Below are 21,859 nucleotides of genomic sequence, written 5' to 3'. Positions count from 1 at the left end.
TTTACTGATTTTTGAAGTCATGGAGTTACACTGTTTTAAGATTCAGAAAATGTACATGTTGGTAACTCTGATCTTTTGCTTGTGAGTACAGCAAAAAACCTATTATTTTTGACATTTGTCTCGTATCTCACTTGATTTTTTTTTTTTTTAATGTTTATTTAGACAAAAAAGTGAGGAGAACCGTTTCACTGGAATGGGAGAAGGTAGGAAAGGGAGGTGTTACCCAAACCTTACCTTATATGTTCACTTGCAGCTTTGTCCTTCACAGTAGAAGAGTGAGAAGAATGTGTTTTGTCTTCAAATAGGTAAGATAACGGAGTTTTTATAACACCTGTAAAAGCCCCACAAATAAGGCACTAGTAGTCATTACAATTCAGATATAGTCCTAGAAGGTGTTATAATTACCTTCCTGTTTCTGCCTGTCTGGGAGGAGGTACTTGTTTGGAATAGTTAGGTAGCACCTCTGCAAGCGGCGCCTCTCTCTGTTTGGGCCCTCTGTCGGATCCAGTTGCCAAGAAGTTGGGTAATAGACTGGGTCATACCAGAGTGCTCTGAAAAAACACAAAATATGTTAGAGTTTAGCAGCAGAGGCAGTATATATGTTTATTCATTCTGTTTTTCTTTAAATAGTAGAAAGGCAGAAGTTCCACAGTAGTACACTGAGCAATTATTTCTGAAAAAGTATCAAAAAACTGAATTCTGTAGTTTATTTTCATGAGCTATCCCCACTACTTAGGAGCTACTACTGTAAAACTGCTCTTGAAGTTACTAATTCTGAGGAAGACAGCAATACAATGTATCCAATACTTTATTTTCAAAACTCAGCTGCTGCACACATGACATACTAGCTCTGCAGTGGTAAAAATACCACTGTTTAGTTTCTTGTCAAGACTTAACATCTTTTGCTCTATGCAGATTAGCAGACACAGTATCTGGATGCTAATGTGAGTAACATTACCCAAAAAAATGGTTTTTTACTCCATCAATGGAAAGCAAGATATGAAAACTTCATGACATTCATTCTATTCGGCACAGCAAAATGTATCTGACAAAAACCCCTGTCTAAATGGTATAGAAATACTACTTGGCTACTCACCTGAAAAAATAGGAGAATAAATCAAGTATTTTACAAGTCTTTAACCAACAGATGATTAGCAAAAGCAAGTAATTCTAATTTTACTATCATCTACATTTCACGTGCCTTTAAGTAGAATGAGAAGCATGTGTCAGGCATTGAGTCTCTCCTACTTTTTCACTGAGATGAGAGAACGACTTACCGATCATGGGTAAGCTGCTGAACAAGCTCCTGCCAATGTCTGCTGGCACTTAGCTCTGCCTTATACATCCCCCTGATGTGCTGGATTACTTTCTTCCTTTCCATTCCTTGTGACAGAGACACAGCTTGTGTGATGTCTCCAGCTATTTTAGAAATGTCTTTAGATTTTGTATCCAGACGTTGAAAGAGACTGAGGAAAAAGAGTTGTGTTTTAAAATGTCAAACACACTGAAAAGGGATGGCAAGACACCAAAACCCCTTATAAAATACAATCAGTTTGGCAGGAGATATCCATAGTTCTTGTTAAAGCAGACGCAGAGCAACTTAGCCTACACAATTTTCACAAGACTCATGAATACCTTCTGCTTCTTAGCCTTCAAAAAAAGCTATTACTTGTGGCCAAAGACAAGACAAGCCAATCAGAAGATTGACAGCCATATATTAGCATGTTTTACTTATTAATGTATATTCATTACAATAAAAATCTGAAGTAAGAACAGTAATTTACCACTGCTCAAATCTCTTAAGTTATTCAACAAAGTCTTATCTCTTATCTGGACAGACTTGACTAAGCTGACTTTTACAGCTACTACAGTTGCCTACATTGAAGCATGTTGCATGTGCATCTCAGATCTGATTTTTATGACAAAGCCTGAAATGTAAATTAACGGAAAGAACCTCTTACTCTACCACAAGCTACCGAAATTTACATTATGTCAAGTAGCAGTAGTCTACGTAGCTCACAAAAGTGTTCAAATACTATGCTGAATATAACGGTATTTTATTCATTGAAGATCAGGGTTAGTTGCAGGGACATTTGCCTCACATTTAATTGCACAGACCACAGCAACAGGAGAGGTGATTGGACAGATACAACAGCTGTAAAACTAAGGGTGAAATGCCAAATGTGCAAAAAACGATTCAGTATTCTGAAGTTCACACAATGCCATTTACTATACAACCTATCAAAATGCATATACCTACAATCAAACTGTTTTTATAATGGTAAAAAAAAATATCAAAAGCTAGCAATACTGTTAATTTGAAAAAACACCTGTAATCATCACATAGGCAACTTTGCAATAGGGTGTACTGAACAGAGAACATTCTTACAGAGTTTGTGCAGCCCCTTTAAAAAGGCACTTACTTTTGCCGATTATTAGCCATTGTCTTCTCCCAAGCAGCTTTGTTTATGCCTTCTTCCATCTCATATTTCTTCTGATCCTGAAAGGAAGTTTTACATGCTACTTTTTTTTTTTAGATGGACAAAATAAGGAAGCAGAGGCTAAAGGGTAGGCCAGTTTAAAAAAGGAAGACTGACAGAACTGTTCAACTGATACCTTCACAGCATTTAAAACCATCAAGACTTCATTTCAGTTCCTGCAGTTTTATTATATTTAGAAATAATTTTGTAACTTTTTGCAAGGAACCATAAAATTTTTTTCCTGACAATGAGAGATACTAGTAACTTATTATGAACTCTCACCTTTACCTGGATTAAGTAATATGCTTAACCAAGAAGCATTAACATGTGAGCTTGCTGTGAAGTGTTGAGTACATGTGACAGAAATATTCAGACCCCAGAGAATCCCCAAAAGCATAAGCCATGCACCAAGCAAACAAAATCACTGTCTACAGTAAGACTCTGACCCCACATAACAGACAATTGTCTCAAATATACTCAGTTTTTGAAATAAAGTTTTGATTCACAAACCTCTTTCAAAGCTCTTATTAGATCTGGCTTTGGTCGTGGGCTCAGGGGAATGCATTTATAGCCACAACATTTCAATGTGTTCACAAAGTCTCCTGCTGCTCTTTGTTCTTCTTTGGTCATTTCATCACTGTGATTGTGCATTAACTCATATAAATAGAGCACTAATTTAGGTCCATGCTAGAAGATGAAAGGAAGGGAAGAAGGGAAAACAGATGTATGGTCATTCTCATTCCCACAATACAACACTGAGCAGTTTTTTCCTCCAACTTCATTCCCTTTTCTAGTCAGTCTGGACAGATTGCTGCTTCTACTAATTTTTCCGTGATTTAAAGAAAATGGTTGCTTTAATGTTTGAAGACAAGCTTCTATAAAACTAGAAAGAACATGCTGAATTTAATCCTCCATATGATAAAACTTACCCCAGCATCTTGTGACTTTTCAAATGGCTTACAGGAAAGCTAAGTTTCTTTTCCAAGGACTCAGCTCCTACAGCCTTGTTTATACTTCAGGGAATATGTGCCCGAGACTCCTAATTTTGCCTGCCAAGAATGCTACACCTTGTCTGATAAATTAAATTAGAGCTGACAGATAATGAAGTTAAGCAGACACAGCCCGTAAAAGCATTCAACATGACACTCCCCCAAAGAAGCCATTGCTAGTGTATCAACTCTCTTCTTACTAGTAAAAGTGTTAATTTAATTGAATAATGTATATGTGATCAGAAACACATAAGTGTCATAGGTTCATCCAATAAATACTTTCTCTCCTTAGTATACACTGACTCAAACTGTGTCAATATCTTACATAATTTATTTCATTCTTGCAGTTCCTGAAGATCTCAAACAGCAACATTCCTACCCAATTCCTAATCGTGGCTCTAAGAAATGCTTTCTCTAAAGCTTGCACTAACAGAGTACAATCAAAAAAGCTTTTTCCTAACAAACCCAGAGAAGCGGGGAGAAAGTGTTCAGCTATTTGAGTTAAGAACATAGAATACACAATCCCACTTTAAGAATTAATAAAGGCTAAATAAGAAAAGATAGAGTAACTGCTTTGATTGAGGACTGGCTGCCTCTTAAAATCTAGTGGCAATCAGTTCTTAAAAGTTTGAGGAAGTCTGCAGTTAGAGTTCCAAGGCAAGGATAATTCCTTCATTAATCTGCTTTTTCAGGGTACCTTAACTTCTAGCATCCTCAGTAAAATTCTTCATGTTAAAACCACCTTTTGTTTCTGCACTACACAGGAGATGTGATGTTTGATGTGCTACAGAGTAAACATATCCAGACATAATCCTATCTTGCCTCTTACAAAACCTACCCTCAGGATAACATAGCAATTGCAGAGGTACACACAGGCATTTTGTATGACATTAATTTGTCATTACACTAAACATTGCTAAAACAGCAGTGAACAACTGTAGCCACATACAGTTCTAAAAAATTGTGAAATTTAAACAAAAAAATTGAATATACGTTTTACAAACTTCTCTCAAACACCCTTGAGCTTACTTGCAAAGTTGGGCTAAGACAGTCACGCATAATCTCTTGATTGTTTATTTCATGTACCAACTCCAAAGCCAGCTTTCTCTCTTGCAGTGGCCTTGCCGGAGACAAGTTGTGCACAAGAAGCCTCCCAATTTGTGTACGGAATGTGTCCTTACATGACAAGAGGATTCTCTTCCACTGCTGCTTTGGTGTGTTCATTCTGCTGGTGCCCTAAGTACAAGAGACAATTTTTTAATATTACAGGGTTAGGGCTTCCTTTTACCAAGTTTTTCACATTACAAAACAAACACAGTTGATAGGATCAAAATGTAAGGCAATAAAGATTTCTCTACCAAAATAAAGTGTTTAATTTTAGATTACTGATTATTATTACAGGTTAAAAGGCATTCTACTAAAAATGAGAGAGGGGTTTGTTCATTCTAATAAAATAAGCATATTTTTCTCAATCCGCCAATATTAGGAATGCAACTCCTAACTAAACTGGGTATCCAGTTAGAGGGACTATACAACAATCCAAAAAAGCAAAAATTGTGATGTAGAAGGTTTAAAAATCAGAGGGTTTTGTTTATTTTAATGAATAGCCCTTTTATGTTAATCACTAGTTTCTGAATGGATTACCTCAAAAGATTAGAAACCAGGCATTGGATGGAGGTGCTTGTGCTCACAAAAAGAAACCTGCCACCTTTGAAAAGTACTACAAGTATGGCATGATGGAAAGATAACAGACCTAACAAGCTCAATTTTCCAGACCTAGAAAGAAAATTAGGTTGAGCTACTTTTTATAAAGATGACCTAAGAGAAATAAAGAGGCAAGAAGCAGTAAGTTAAGTTTTCCAATAAAACAATTTCCAATTACCCAAGGAAAACCTGATCACCTTGGAAAGGTTGACACGCTAAAGTCTGTATGCTAGAAGAGAAAACTCTCAGCCCTTTGGCAACAATTGAAAAGAGAGACAGTTCCCCTTCCCAACTCTAAAATATATTAGAGACACAAATTGCTCAGAAACTCTCCATCATCTGTGGATGCACAGATGATCTTGTTTTATCGGCTCCAGCAAAGTTAAACCTTGAGGTTTAAGAGACAAAGCAGATTTGTAGACTACACAGAAGTCTTCAACCTTTGTGTGCTTGTTCCAAGAAGCAGAATTTTGCTAAACGTTAAGGTAAAAATCAAAACAGATGCATTTACTATTTTACAACAGCAGAATAACTGGGAAGCTGAACAGAGGTTTTTAATGCCACAGCTGAACTGAGAGAGGCAGTAAAAAAAGCATTTATGGACAGAAGACTTTATGCATGAGAAGTTCCTAATAAAGGAACCTTATGAGATATGCTTTAATGCAGACAACATGTAATTACTTACAATGGATACTTTGATTCCTTCCACCAACATTTTGAACATTTCTTTAAGAAAAGGATTTGTTTTGCTAGGCAGTTCTTGCTGCCCTTCCTCTTCAGGAACTTCCAGTTGGGATGTTGAAAGTCTGCTTTGACTTGTGTTTTCTGTTATACCCAGTACATCAAGGCACTCTTCAGCAGATGCTTAAAATTTAAGAGGCACATATTGATCAGTACCATCTCAAGCAAGAGAATCCTGTGATCCTTTAGTTGGCATTAAATCATATACTGTCTTTACTACTATAGTTGGCATACTTACTCTTTCTCTTGCTTCTGTGGAATTTGAACTAGCCCCCAAAGTCAAGTTTTGCTAACAAATGTAGCCTTTTCATAGAAACATGCAAACGGATGCATTTTAAGAGAGCAGATGCTCCCTTGGGCAGAGTTAAATATTCATGTAATAATTCAGGCAGTTAACACATGAATGCACTAACATAGAATTAAAACAACTTGTTCAGTTCATTCAGATAAAAACTGTATCCAGATTGTCAGTTACATAATACCGAGAGACAAATCACAGAGAGAATGATGTTTTTATGGTTAAATCCATTAAACTAGCGTCAATGGTATCTTTCCTCTCAAACACTTCAACACTCCAAAAGCAAGAATCCATTTTTCATATTGCACTACATTGGCTCTGTCAAAACAGAAATGAACAACAAGAAGTCCTACCTAAATAAATGAGCCTGTTAACAGCTAGAACAGTCAGCCTCTGTAACCTTTGCACAAACTCAGCCTCAGTGGCTTGGATAGGATTTTCCTGGCTCATTCTCCGCTGCATCATCATGTTGAACTCCTCACTGGCTAGTGAGCGCATTTTCATCAGCAAAGCATCAGACTGAGCAAGTGAAAACTTTCTGGAGCCTTTAAGCAGAGAAGCATTAATAGCATCCTACTAAAATGCACAAAAAATTAGTCACTCAGCAACTGCTTTCGTCCAAAGAATTCATACCATTTAAGAAAACAAAACATTTGAAATACATTAATATTGAAGGGAACATAAGTGTCATTTGGATGTTTGTATCTTTCTTTTAAAAGCTTTTCTATTTAAAAATAAACATATAATATTCAAGAAGTGATACCATGAGATGAGTTAGTCTCAAGATCAGATTTATTGTACAACACCAGAGTATTCTACTCCTGGTTTTACTGTATTATTAGGATAAAGGATTAAAAATTCATGATACAACAAAAAGTTACTGCATATTGGAAAGTAGCTTTATGAGCACAAATAATGAGTCAGTTATATTAACAGCTTATAAACAAACACATTTTGTACCATACCCATTGTCACTAATTTTGATAGAAGTACTATTTCTAACTTAAAAGAGTATTCCCTAAAATTTTGTTGAAAGGAACTGGTAGGCCTTGACTGTACTTGTTTCTTTTGGAAATAACTGGTTTTTTTATTTTTCTTTAGTGCCTTACCAGATTCACTAATGTAAAAGTATTTTCATTATATTTACCAGGCTGATGGAGAAGGGCCTCAAAAGCTGACCATATCAAGAGAAACATTCCCATAGTAAACATGCAATAATAGTGGTTTGGTTTTTTTTTAAAAAAAAACTCCAATACATGTCCAGTTTTTAAATTGTATCTTCTACAAAGTCTTAAATGCAGCTTCATTTATATGAGATACATAAAATCCATTTCCAGCCAGAATATTTCAAAACCTTTACAGAATGATTCACCAGCTATCAAATACAGAGAAAGTATTACTGCTAGAGCTAGAACTGCACAAATGTTTTGCAAGCACAACCACAGTGGAATCTGGGAATCTCACATTCCCAACAATAAATTTGGGAGTGCCAGGTATTTACTTCAGGATGATCACTAATTAGAAGTTGTGCAACAATGCAATCCCTACGTCATAGCTGTGTTAAAGTTACAAGCACTAACTTTATTTTGGTATTTCCTTACTGTGAAGTTGGCTATTAAACCCACTATGAATTACTTTAAAAACATCTTTACTAAGCAACTTGTGAATTCAAGAGAATCCCAAAAGAAGGCAATATCTGGCTTTAGACACTGCAGTGAGAATAAGGTGACTGAGGTTTCATTTTCATACCCCACTCCCTCCTCCTAATACAAAACCCCCACAAGTTCAAAATGGGTACAAGGCTACACTATTCAAAATAAATAAATAAATATTTATTTATTTTTAAAGCCAGTCCACAGAAAAAGCAAAGCAACAGGACTCATTTGTTGTATACTGAAATTACAGTTTGAAAGTAATATACAGGAGAAAGTACAAGAATACTACACTTTTGCTACTCACCAGCAATGCCTTTACGCTTTTGAAACATTGCACGATGTGGTGCAGATGGTGATGGGACTGAACCGGCCTGCTCCTGAGCATCTTGGGTTGCTGTTGTTCTTATTAATTCAATAGCTGCTTGAAGAACTCTTAACTGCAGAACAACTGCCATGTCTACAGAGAGAGGCATACAAAGGACATAAGACATTCTTTACTTGTCTTCAAGATTTTTTAGCAGATGTTTGTAAAAAGTAAAAGAACACAAAATGCGTCAAGAGCTGTAAAACCTCCGATCCACAGAAGACACAAAGTCACATCACTATTCCACAGATACAGACAGTACACAAGTGAGTTGTCATGGAAAAGCCATTGAATTTGATTACTCTGAAATAAGCTAAATGCAACTGTATAGAACATTTCCATTTAAATACCCTTAATGAACTTTTACAATCATTGTTTGTTCAGATTAGGAGAACTCAATTCTTTACCACAAGGCAGGCTCCTGAGGAAAACTACTACCTTGAGAACCACTTAGAAGACAAAGAAGATCCATCACCAGAGAACTCTCCCTTCTCCCTTGGCAGGAATATCAATTTAAACAAAAATCAGTGGGGAAGGGATTTACTTCTCCAGTCCCATGACCCCCAAAATAAGCAGATAACTTACTTTGCATCCTTGCACTTTTACTGTTTTGAAGATGACCAAGCAGCACAATGAGGTCTTCAATAACACGAAAATATTGAGAACCTGAGGAGCTGCAGGCATGAATTGCAACTGCTACCAGCAGCTGTTGTATATCACACGCAAGTAACTTGTAGTCATTCAAGGGAATGCTGCAAACAAAGTTGTAGTTACCACAAACATGACAGTTCTAGTAGATTATAACCCATAACAAGACCCATTACTATCCCCCTTGCTAATTATGACAACCGTATCTAATATTATATTGTACTTTATATAAAAACATTACTGCTGAAGGATAGAAAATTATCAAAGACACCTCTTCAGTGTTAACTCTGGCAAATTGGATGCCTGCAAATCTTTGAGACATTCTAACGTTAAGATTGTAACAAAGTTTTATTGGAAAAGCAATGATGTATTAGTATCAGATTTCTAAGTTAAAGAACAGGTTTGAAGTCCTGTATTTCTCAAAAAAAATTCAGGGCAATATCTCAATTTTGTAGCCATGCTGAACTAAAACTATACTGGGGTAAAAGGGAAGTCTGTCTCTTTTTTCAGGATACCAACTGATGAAATGAATTAACAAAACCCCATTTCTCCTTCCTTCACTGTATAACCTTTCTTAGAGTACAGAATGTTTGTAATTCATGAAGTCATTTAAGTTACTCAGAATCTCAACTACTAAATCACAGGCAGCACAGGAGAGACTTTTCCTGCAGTTTTGACATTGGCTATAGATATAGTAGAATGCTACCATCTCCTGGGCCTTTATCTTACTGTTCCGGTGAGTTTATTATGAAGAGCATCCAAAGTGCACACCATGCAACAAACCTGCATTTTAAAATGTCATTTCACTTGAAAGTTTAAGGTGTGGAAAGAAATTTTTATATTCCACCGTTTGAACTGAATTAACTTTCACTTACAGGTATAATTAAAGCTGAAAACCTCAAAACCAGTGTTATTTTGTACATGCTTTCTGATCATTTTAGAAAGTAGAACAAATACAATACAGTAATTTTTGCTAGACTTAAGGTTGTGCCTGGACTATTTTACAGCAACTGATACAATACTTACTTTGTTTCCAGTCCGTTGAGAGCAGCCAGCGTATTACACAACACATAGAGCAAGCCATTATCGAGCAGTAGGTCTGCAACTTTTGAGCAGGAATTTATGATTTGTAGAAGGAGACAGAAGCAGTTATGCAGCAGAACATTATCATACAGAGAGTTCTCTATAAGACCCAGAACAGGAATGACACACCATTTTTGAAAGAGTCCAACATTCTTGACATCTTCCAGATCAAATCTATTAACATAAATATAAGCGAGTGACATCCTTAAAATAGGAACCTGGTACATGCAACTAGTATATGCAACTGGAATACCAGTCTATGCCAGTATTTTGGCAAAGATGTAGATGGCATTTTCCTAAGTTTCATTGCAGTAACAATGCCTGTCTACTAAAGGAAATAAGAGCAAAATAAACACTTCAAAGAGCCACAAGGAAATGGAAGTGCCTAAAAATATATCTGAAGCTTCAGCTAACTGCCAACTGTCTACAATACAGATTTCATGAAAACAGAGGGGGTTTGTAATCAGTGTAGAAAAATTACTGGAAAGATGATGCATCTTATAAGTGTTACAACAGGCACAGACACTATCAAGAAACCAGATACAGCTTGGCATCAATATAATATACTGACTGACAGCAGGTTTGATATCTTATATCCATTACTGCTGAAGTTTAATTAAGTTTGGCAACTTCTGGCTTATTGCAACTGTAGAATTTAGAACAGTGCTTTAGATTCTGTATTACTTGTGCACTAAGAAATTAGATTACTCTTCTAAGGTTATCAGCCCATCACATGACTTACAATCCTAAAAGCCTGAGACATTAGAATTACCTTCCCAGCCCCATAATCAATCCCGAGGAAATAACAGTTCTCTTTGGGGCTAGTTAAGCAGCCAGGTTTAAGTCTTGCAGTTAAACAGGCTTTTTTTTGGGGGGGTGGAAGGGATGGGTGGTGGTGGTGAAGATCAGGCCAACAGGCAGAAGTAATTTGGCTACAAATCCTGCAGAGGCAGCAACTGAGAAGGAGGTTTGTGCAAGATTTTTGCACTGCTGACTATACTTAGCTGCATGTTCTCCCTGTACAATCATTAAACAGTCACACTAATTCTAAAAAATACTATTTACTTAGATAATTGTCTGCTTAAAGGTAATCTCCTTTCCTGTCAATATGAGGTGGCTCTTTGGTTCAAGGAAATGGTGTATCTGTGGGATTTTCCCTAAAGGAAATAGGGATTTAAACTCAAGGCCAAGCCAAGGAAGCAGCTGTGGCATCAAGCTTTTTCCTTAATCACCTACCAAAATGCAGTAGCAGAAGTCTAGTGACTGCTACTTAAAACTTCTAAGGATATAAATCAGTTTCACATAGGATCAGAAAGAATAGGAAGAGTTAAACTGATTACAGGACATTTGAAGTGCAAAGGCCTCTGAGGCCCTCAGAAGGGCTGAGGGTTTAGAAGATCCCACCTGGCAGCAACCATCAGATGAAGTTGCTTCCAAACAGCTTAAGGACCATACAATTGTCATAAGAAGTTTAATACATTTAAATGTTAAAGCTACAAGCAAAACATTTCAAAACAGTTTTGAAGGAACTTTTTTTCTAGGGTTGCTGACTACTAGGAAGACAATAGGAATTAGAAAGCTATCTCTTCTTTGCCTCCAGCAAAGTGCACTGCTTGTAGTTCAAATATTAAGTTACAGGACGCAAAAGCAAAGCAGTACTTACTCTTCATCCAAGCCAACAGAGCGGCCAAAGAGCATTTCCAGAAAGCACTCTACAACTTCCTGAGTCCCCTGGTGAAGGTACAGCTGGTTGGCTAGCAAGGAGAAGCCACGATTCTTTAAAAATTTCTCCTTCTGCTCCCTCCTTGCTCTGCTGAAATATGCATCCAACAACTAAAAAACAAATGCATAATTATAATGTGAACATTTAATATAACCCCCTTGAAAGTTAAGTTCTTGTCTGCAATTTGAACAGTTCAAAATCAAAATTTTTAAAATTCCAGATTAAAAACATCAATTGCACTATTGCAAGTGCAATCTACACTGTCCTTGTTAAAACTGACAGCTGACTTTATCCTTTTAATCTGAAGACTCTTAGGTTTTTAGTCAATTTTGGGGGAGATGAAGTCACACACTGTCGTGGTTTAACCCCAGCCAGCAACTAAACACCACGCAGCCGCCCACTCAGTCGCCCCCCCACCCAGTGGGATGGGGGAGAAAATCGGGAAAAGTAGTAAAACTCATGGGTTGAGATAAGAACGGTTTAATAGAACAGAAAAGAAGAAACTAATAATGATAATGATAACACTAATGAAGAGACAACAGCAATAATAAAAGGATTGGAATGTACAAATGATGCACACTGCAATTGCTCACCACCTGCTGATCAACACCCAGTTAGTCCCCGAGCGGTGATTCCCCGCCCCCACTCCCCCCAGTTCCTATACTAGATGTGACATCACATGGTATGGAATACCCCGTTGGCCAGGTTGGGTCAGCTGCCCTAGCTGTGTCCTGTGCCAACTTCTTGTGCCCCTCCAGCTTTCTCGCTGGCTGGGCATGAGAAGCTGAAAACTCCTTGACTTTAGACTAAACACTACTTAGCAACAACTGAAAACATCAGTGTTATCAACATTCTTCTCATACTGAACTCAAAACATAGCACCGTACCAGCTACTAGGAAGACAGTTAACTCTATCCCAGCTGAAACTAGGACACACACATAAGTTACAGAATGCATACGTAAATACATTCAAACTTTTTGTACTTGTTAAATCCTGCACTTTGGTGTGTATGCAAGTGCACGCATGATTTTTTGGATCATTTTGTTAATGAAGCCATATAATCTTATTCTTCTTGAAATTAAAATACAAATCTACTTGAAGTTTTTCAATCTATATAATGTTATCATCCACAAACATCGTCGTTGTCAATACTACAAAAATCTCTGAAAACATTTTGAAGCCTCAAGTCCGTGTTCAGGCCACAAGTGTGTGGACGACACACTCCCCAGAATAACTGAAAGTCAACTGTGCTAGAAGTCAAAACTTTCCTTGCACCTTAATTTAACATAGTGCGTCATGTGTTTAATCTTGACAAGATGGTCACTGACTTTCTGCATTGTCCCTTCCATTTACATCAGTAATGCTGTCATAGGCTCCTAAGGCCTCTGGCTTAGATCATGGACTATAATTATCTATTGAAAGATTCTATGTTTGTGTTGTGTTGGTTTTTGGGGTTGGTTTTTTTGGCTTTTTGGGTTTTTTTGTTTTTTTTTAAGTCTGTGGGTATGGAAGCACATCTTAAAACTCAGAAGTAAACCTAGAAAACTAAAGAAAGCAAAATTAAAAATATTAACAAAACTTCATGTTTCCAACATGTTAGCTATGCCAGTTCACAACTTTTTAGCTGAAAACATTTTATAGAGGCCTACTTTAATGACTCCTTGTTGTATGAGAGGAGATGGGTGGTTCACAAGAACTATAAGATAATCAGGTTGGATAAGCTTGTCCATCACATCATCTAGCATGACATCTGGTAGGATTAGGAGAACTCCACGCAAGAGGTCATATAATCCACAACAGATAAGCACAAGACAGTCTTCTGTACATCTGAAAACAGAGGAATGTGTTTTACCACAGTTTATTGTCTACAACAGGAGACAAAAAAAATGGATAATTGTTAGCTACTCTTGGGGGCAGGAGGAGGAAGAAATGTGGCAAACATTTCTCTAATACTTCTATTATCACTCTTCATTAACACTTATTTTTGGATGGCAGATAGCAAAAAGGATAATCTGACCAGAACTACTTGCTTAAGATTTTTTTGTGAGCTAACATTACAAATTCCCACTCCTACTGCAGATAGCAAAATTCCTGATTTTTAAAGTTTGCTATGTAAATAATGCAAAAATTCAAACAATGCAATTCGATAGACTAAAAGCTTAATGAATTGGTTTATGACAGCCATTAAAAACACTCTCTCAATTTTCAGACTTCCAAATTTAGTAGTATAATAATCAAGACCAAGAACTGTGAAGTTAGAGCTCATACTGAGCTACTGCTAATTTATTATTTTGTTTATCTGCTTACCTGTCATCAGGGCTTTCAGAAGGTTTTTGGGTATTCTCATTAGCTGAAGAAAAAGCAAGACTCTCCCAGTCTTCAGGAAGTACATTCTTGTCAGCAAAGCTTGGCCAGCGAGCAATGGCAGATGAACTTCCGTGAACCGAAAATGCTAAGCCTAACCCTGCAAAATTACTCTGACTCTTCTGAAATGAAGGTAGTCCTTTCAGATTGTCTGGACGACGTAGCGATGGCTCAGCTGCAACACCACCACCTTCATTACATTTCAGGTCTGCATCTGCTTCTTTACTCTCAAATGCATTTTCAGATAACTCTTCTTCTTTTGCAATATCTTCAAATGTTTCCGCAGATGTTAACTCTGAGTCACAAACTGTTTTTGCAGACTCACAACTGCTAAGAAAGAGTTCTTCTTGTACTCTCTTTATGGTTTCAGAACTTCCTACAAAACCACTTCTATCCTGGAGATCAATGTAGTCACGCTTGCCAATAATCTGCAGGTCATCAACACTGCTTCCCATTCTTTCAGTTAGTCTTTTTCGATGAATTCGAGGTGAGGAAGTAGGAGATGCTGGTAAGCTTTTGCAAAGTCTTTTAGGTGCCTGAGAGCTTATCTTCTGCTGTACACTAGCCTTGGAAGTGTTCCCTAGAGAAATAAGGATATCTTTAGCATTCCTTTTACGCTAGAAAAAAGCTTTTCCCTCAATGTTACATTCCACATACACTTAGCACAGTGATGACCCAAGCTAATTTTATGCGGCAAAACTTGATTTAACACCTGGCATAGCTCAGATTTGGCCAATGAAGTAGAGATAGTAAACTACTACACAGCCATTTATTTAGCAAGTCAAAACTGAAAGATACATAAAATGGAAAATAATTTTTGCATATATACTGCAGTTTCTGGATTTACATTATGATCCTCTCAACTAACCTTCAGTAGGAATTTGTACAGATTCCTAGAATCATTGAGGATGGATGGTACCTCTGGAGATTGTCTAGCTCAATCTCCTTGCTCAAAACAAGGGTCAAATAGAGGAGGTTACTCTATTGGGAGCTCTTGTGTAAGAGGTCTAATCTACTGGCATGTTTCAGTGGACATTGAAATACTATTCACCAACCCTTTTGCCCTAAGGCTTTACATGTACTTCAGATTTATAACAAATCACTGCGTATTTTATTTAACAGGGCTTCCTTTTAAGCACACAGTTTGACCCAAAACAGTCAAACTTTCAGAGCATATTACTGATGTCTTTCATAAAATATATTTTTAAGAGGGAGAGCAGTCTGTATACCAGACTGGTAGAAGAAGCTTTCTGTTAGTCTAGGACAAGGAGACTTTGTTCATTCAGAAGTATTTTTGAAAACTATACATCATTTAGTACTAATGCAATGATGACAACAGGAATATTGTTTTTTTAAATTATATATATATAACAAACATATAAACATATACACACACATATGCAAACATAGCCAGACCAAGCTGGCCTTCAGACTACAGGAAGGATCTATATTGTTGTAAAAATCTCAGAGCCAAGCTTGTACACACGTTTGCAGGTAGTGCAACAAACTGCAAACCCACATGCAGATAGCAAGTTATCTAACAAACCTACCATTTCAAACATTTTGTCTAAATTTAGAAATTCAAATTCAGAAACACAACACTCAACACCTACTTTCACAAAAATTTATGTTGAGTGTTCCTCTGGCACACATGAATAATCTTTATTCAAGAACAACAGTTTGGTACTATTGATATAAAAATGTACTCAATTTATAAGAGTAAGATTTCATATATAATCCATACGGGAGAATGACTAATTCCATATACTATTTAGTACTGCAGTCTGTTCTTCAAATCACTGCTTTTATAAAAGACACTTGAACTAACACCACTTCAATTGAAGTAGTGCTTGTAGACTCAATTTGCTTTTCCTAAGAAACACAGCAACAGGACATCAGTTGTAAAAGGTATTACTTTGGTGATATACAGAATATAGCTAAGTCATACATGATCTAAAACATAGAGCAGCTAAATTAGATCAGAGTAATTTGTTTCCACTCCTATTTTGTATATATTGGTAAACTTGCTTAGATTATGCATTTTTATTTAGAATTTATTTCTCATTGTCCATGAGCTTAAATAAAGGCTTAGGCATAAGTTACATGTTTTAGCTTTTGTTTTACAGGTTATATTTGTTGATTGCCTATGCAAATCTGTGTTAAAAAGTATGATTAAAAATCTAATTCAATAACGATGCAAGAAACATCACACTGACAGCATGCCAACTGAAAAAGTTACCAGCTTGAACTAATAACTTCACACTATTTCAGCATCTATAGCAGAGGAATTAAAAACTGATTAAAGCAGTTATCTTTATAGACCTCAGCTTGTTTAGCATGCTATATAATGAGACTGCTTCTAGAAAACTATTCCATTTTCATTTATATAACCAAGGTATCTAAGTTGTTCTTTATAAGATATACTTTCCCATCCTCTATCATGTAGGAACAGTATATATACCTGCAGTATAACTAAATGTCAATACTTTAATACTGTATTTAGATGGACGTTAACAATTATGCACAAATAAAGAAAAGCATCAGCTTAATGCTTTTTGCACAGATCTGACAGCTGCTTATGGCTCACTATTTCAACTATTGCCTGGTTAAGGCATTCTCATACATCTCTAGCAGGTCTGTTTAACAAATGAAATTGTTCAGCTCTCTGGTCCACTTTGCTGCCTGAGCCATCAATGTGGCAATTTGTCTCAACCTGAGAATAAAGAGCAGTTTAGGTAGCGTGTTCAATTCCATCCTTCTTACTCTGCTGTTCAGGCGTCAAGCTCCAAGGGGCAGGGGGAGCTTTGTAAGAAATACCTGTGGGAAAGTAACACTTGAAGGCACTCTAGTCCTCTGCCAAAGGACTGTGTCTTAATGTCCTTTTTTTTCCAGCATTATTTTACCTTCCAGTGGTAAAGCTGTAAATCCAGTTGGAGTTGTAATCACAAATGCAGAACTGTCTGTTGACTTCCCACCACTGCTGGAATTTCTCAGATACTTAAGTGATTCAATTTTCTCCTGAAAAATTTTGCCATCTAGAAAGGATAAGGGGAAAAGTTACATAAAAGGTTTTTAAGTTTGCATTCTTGATATATTTAGACTCGCAGTAGCTGGGTTGCATTTCCAGCTGATCACTGGAGGCTAACGAGAAGTGCTTGACCCATGAGCATCTGAGAAAAAGCACTTGAGAACAATTTTTTTCATTTAGTGATATATCTTTAAAAATTTACTTCAGAACACTGAAAATATTATGATATTCTAAAGTAATTATATTTAATTGCAGGTCCTCACAGGCATACAAGCAGTAATAACTTTGATTTTTTGCCATGTCAAAAAAAGGTGGCTGTTCTCAAACAGGTTCATCTAATAAGGCTCAAAGTTTCAAAAAGTACATTCTATTCTTACTCAGAATTTTACATCTATTAGTATTAGAGGACAGATACAGATAAAAACAACTGTACTGCCTTTGAAACTGATCCTAAAACTGGAGGTACACAGGCATCTGCAAAAGGAGAAAACATTTCAAACTTGGATGATGCTTGTTTACATCAGTTATGATTAACATCGTATAATGCTAATATTAAAGCATGAACTATACATCTACCAGTTTCTCATTCTTTAAAAGAGCAAGAAAGATTTTTTTAAAGCTCATATCACTCATTTTGCCGAAGTGATCATCTAGTACAGATATATTAAAGACAGCTGTTGTCGTAGATCTGCAGCCCTCAAAGCACGTAGGTACTTTCAGTAACTTGCATGCAATGCACTGATGGTGCCTGCCAATGACATCTTGCAGTGCAACTGATCATTTGCTAAAAACGCTCCTCAGGCCTTTTATTTTTCTAGGAATTCAGTAACAGGAAACAAGAAAATAGAGATGGAGACAGGATGATATACACGTATTTCTGAAGAAGCTTCATTTACAGGTAAGTTAAATGTTTTTCTCTAAGATTTGCCCACAGGCAAATGTGTCCATACAGGCAGCTAACATTATGCATTCCGCTTAGCAGCATCAAACTTTAAAGACATAACCACCAGAGAGGTTATCTATGGCTGCAGACAGAAGAAAGCTTTCCAAGTAAGCCAAGCAAAGTCTAACTATAATGTCTCTCAATACTCTAAACTACTTTTACTAAGTCCCAATACTTAAATAATTTTTTATATATTGTTATTATAATATAGCAATCAAAGAATATAATCATAGAATAGTAATTTATAAGAGGTTTTTTTAGATATAATTTATGACTACATTTTTATCTTATGGTTTATTTCTAGTTAAACATGACATATCTACCTGTGTGCAGGGAAAAGTAGAAGTTGGTAGGATTGTGACAGACATATGTATTAGTGGGTGGGTGAACTGCTAAGAGGAAATTGAAGACCAGTGTCAGCAATTCCAGGTCTGGGGGAGATCCAAGTACTTCTTCAATTATTTTCACAAATGACCTGCAAACCTCCTGAGGCAGGGATGCAAGGTGCCCTTCTTTATGCTCCTAGAGAGGAAGAGCAGTACAACTAAGTTATTTGCATTTTTCATTTGACAGAAATTGTCTTTTTTAAAAAATTGTCACGCTGTAATAGAAGAACAGACAAGAAAAGCTTAAGTCATAAAGACTGTATTCTTTAGTTTGAGAGGAGCTACTGTACCTACTCAATGTTACCCAAGTCCAGCACACTCAAAATTCAGGCACAAAAAATATTGCAGATGTTCTGCAAGTTTAATTTTAGAAAATTAGCATCTTCTCCATACTATACTACTCGGACTTGAAATGCTGGAGCCTTAGGACATGAATCACCATTGAAAGTATAGTTTACTGTCATTGTGTTACATATTTGTAGAGAAATTAATAGTTGCTGATACTAACATTTCAAACATATTAGGAACTTGCTGAACAGTGCCACTCTGGGTCTTCTGTATTTTCACTTCAATAACCATTTTTATAAACATACATGTCAGAAATTATAAATGTAATTATCAATGGAATCTCAGCTTGATCAAGCATTCTGTATAGTTTGACAATGGCTATTTGAAAAAAAAAAATCTATTAACTGAACCATGATTTTAGAACAGGACTTCAAGAAACTTGTGGGGAACCTCACTGTAATGTCATCATGGTGATTAACTTGTTTCTAACTTCTCATACGGCAGTCTTTTTAGTACCCAAGCACCAAGGTGACATTTAGAAAAGACTAAATGAAGTTAATTTAAGTGATGTTTTCAAAGAGAATGGTTTATACAGTTTTACCTTCCATTCCATCATTCCCAAAAAATTGCAAAATTGTTGGCCAATTTGAGTAGTTTTTTTTAACGAAGAACTTAATTTTTTTCCCAATAGGCATGCATATTAGTGTTTGTACTCATGTCCAAATGACAGGGAAAATAACTACGCAACATCCTGTATCAGGCATTTGCATTAATATACAATTTTAAAAGTAAACTATACCACTAACAAGTTCCAGAAGTAGGGAATACCACATTAAAATGAAGAAATTCAAAATTTACAGCAATTAAAATGATTAAAGGAGACATTAAAAAAAAATCATTAAAAAAGGGAAAACCAATAAATGCATTTCATGTGTTAGAGTAAGAAACTCAGAATAAAAAGGAATGTAAGACAGAAAACACAGTGTAGAAAGAAGGGGTTACAATACATATTTTCACAAACAGATATGTACTATAAGCAGGAAACCATTTCAAAATCATGTTCTTGAGAAGCGTCTATCAAAGGGCTGAAGCACTTCCCCAAAGTCCTTTTTAGAACTACTATCTCCATGCCATGGAAGAAGCTACTACTGGATCAAAATTTTGAGGAGTGTTCAGACTGGGCACTACAGGCCAGTTGCCCTATTAACTCTGGTGAGATACAGGACAGACAGTTTCTGCTACTTGCACAGTATCTATGTTTTTCAGTAATGAAGACTTGAACTAGTAAGAGACATCTCAGGTCTTTAGAAAAGGGTCACAGCTCACTTCAGCTCCTACTCATGTATGGATTGTGCAAGTAACCTAGTGCCTAGGTGTCCTGGTTTCAGCTGGGATGGAGTTAATTTTCTTTCTAGTAGCTGGTATAGGTGTTATGTCTTAGGTTTAGTATGAGAAGAATGCTGATAACACACTGATGTTTTCAGTTGTTGCTAAGTAGTGTTTAGACTAAGTCAAGGAGTTTTCAGCTTCTCTTGCCCAGCCAGCAAGAAGGCTGGAGGGGCACAAGAAGTTGGGAAGGGACACAGCCAGGGCAGCTGGCCCAAACTGGCCAACAGGGTATTCCATACCATGTGATGTCATGCCCAGTATATAAACTGGGGGGAGCTGGGTAGGGAGGGATTGCTGCTTGGGAACTAAGTGGGCATCGGTCAGCGGGTGGTGAGCAATTGCATTGTGCATCACTTGTTTTGTATATTCCAATCCTTTTATTCTTATTATTGCCATTTTATTATTGTTATTATTATCATTATTAGTTTCTTCCTCTCTGTTCTATTAAACTGTTCTTATCTCAACCCACGAGTTTTAACTTCCCCCCCCGATTCTCTCCCCCATCCCACTGGGGTGGGGGGGAAGTGAGTGAGTGGCTGCATGGTGCTTAGTTGCTGGCTGGGGTTAAACCATGACACTAGGTTTTCAAATAGTACCAGATGGTTAAAATCTCTTGCCCCTTCTGTCCAGCAGAAAATACGGCACCCAGTAAGGAACTGTATCAGTTTACAGCAACAACGCCTGTTGAAGATGAAAGGGGTCTGGAAGCACAGAGGACAGTCTACTGAAGTAGTTTTTCCTATAGCATTTAGTCTCTTCCCCTGCCCTGCGTAAGTAAAACTGAGTATTTTGCCAAGCACAAATAGGATTTCAGAGTCAAAGTACCTGAAGAACCTGACAAGTTAACAGGAAGTGATGTACCACTTGAGCTTTCAACAGCTGTTTAATATTAAACATCTGTTGGTGATGGTTAGCTCTGATAAGAATTTCTAGAGCTGCTAGCAGAGTTTCCCAAACACCTTGCTGAAAAACAAAAACAAAACAGGAACATGGCTTCAGCAATATATTTCTGAGTCTACACACTGAGAATAAAAAAAGCAAAAAAATTCAGTTTAGGAACATAACCAAGTCAAGTTAGTTTTGCACCTAAGAAAGACTAAATGACTGCAAATGGTGAGGTCAGAACTAGAAACTAGGAAAGTTGTGCTCATATAAAATTAAGCATATTTTAATGATTAAGCTACAAAAAAATTACTTCTTGTCTAAAACTAGTTTTGTATACTCCTTGCCATATTAACACTAGATGGTTATTTTCAACAGTTTAGCTCCAAAGGGAAGCAGGTGTTCCTCAGTCTTAAGAAATTTCCCTAAAAAATTACTCCATTCAACTAACAAGTCATTTACATACATTACATTTACAGAATTTAATACACTAAGGCCACCTGCATCATTGATAATGGGAGCTTGATGCTACTACCAGCTATTCAAAGAAAAATAAGGACCATTAATTTTAGAAAATTTTGGTAATTCATTTCTCCAGTTAGATGTCAGTAATTTCAGACCTCATAATCCTGTATCACTTCATTCTTTCTTAAATATTGACTTTTAGACTTAAAATCCTTCCAAAATGAAAGTAATTACCTTTGCTTTAGACCATATCTTCCAGTCAAGCAGCAGCTTTTCTAACAATTGAACATCTTGGATAACTGCAGTAGAATCTGTATCAAGCAGGAATTGCCCATTTTCATTTATATAGAGAATCTCATCACTGCAGCATCCTTCAAGAAGAATCTTAAAGAGGGGGAAATTTTCTTTGAATGTCATAAGCACAAAAC

At 36.6% G+C, this 21,859-nt stretch overlaps 1 protein-coding gene across 2 annotated transcripts in view; it reads right to left on the bottom strand.

The window, feature by feature from the left end:
• The window catches only part of LYST (lysosomal trafficking regulator), a 96,553-nt gene that overhangs the window by 18,458 nt on the left and 56,236 nt on the right, over positions 1–21,859 (bottom strand). For both annotated transcript variants that reach the window (XM_052805282.1, XM_052805281.1), the window contains 18 exons: positions 21,666–21,815; positions 20,910–21,047; positions 18,345–18,543; positions 16,954–17,085; positions 13,994–14,630; positions 13,336–13,513; positions 11,626–11,795; positions 9,906–10,136; positions 8,817–8,983; positions 8,172–8,324; positions 6,566–6,757; positions 5,859–6,037; positions 4,499–4,705; positions 2,991–3,167; positions 2,424–2,500; positions 1,278–1,466; positions 406–551; positions 235–331 (listed from right to left, as the gene is read on the bottom strand). In XM_052805282.1, the coding sequence (XP_052661242.1) occupies positions 235–331; positions 406–551; positions 1,278–1,466; positions 2,424–2,500; positions 2,991–3,167; positions 4,499–4,705; positions 5,859–6,037; positions 6,566–6,757; positions 8,172–8,324; positions 8,817–8,983; positions 9,906–10,136; positions 11,626–11,795; positions 13,336–13,513; positions 13,994–14,630; positions 16,954–17,085; positions 18,345–18,543; positions 20,910–21,047; positions 21,666–21,815 (3,419 nt within the window). The remainder of the gene's footprint in view (positions 1–234; positions 332–405; positions 552–1,277; positions 1,467–2,423; positions 2,501–2,990; positions 3,168–4,498; positions 4,706–5,858; positions 6,038–6,565; positions 6,758–8,171; positions 8,325–8,816; positions 8,984–9,905; positions 10,137–11,625; positions 11,796–13,335; positions 13,514–13,993; positions 14,631–16,953; positions 17,086–18,344; positions 18,544–20,909; positions 21,048–21,665; positions 21,816–21,859) is intronic.

This window comes from Harpia harpyja, chromosome 13 (assembly GCF_026419915.1).
Source record: "Harpia harpyja isolate bHarHar1 chromosome 13, bHarHar1 primary haplotype, whole genome shotgun sequence".
Classification (NCBI taxonomy): domain Eukaryota; kingdom Metazoa; phylum Chordata; class Aves; order Accipitriformes; family Accipitridae; genus Harpia; species Harpia harpyja.
This window is presented reverse-complemented; position numbering and strand designations above follow the sequence as displayed.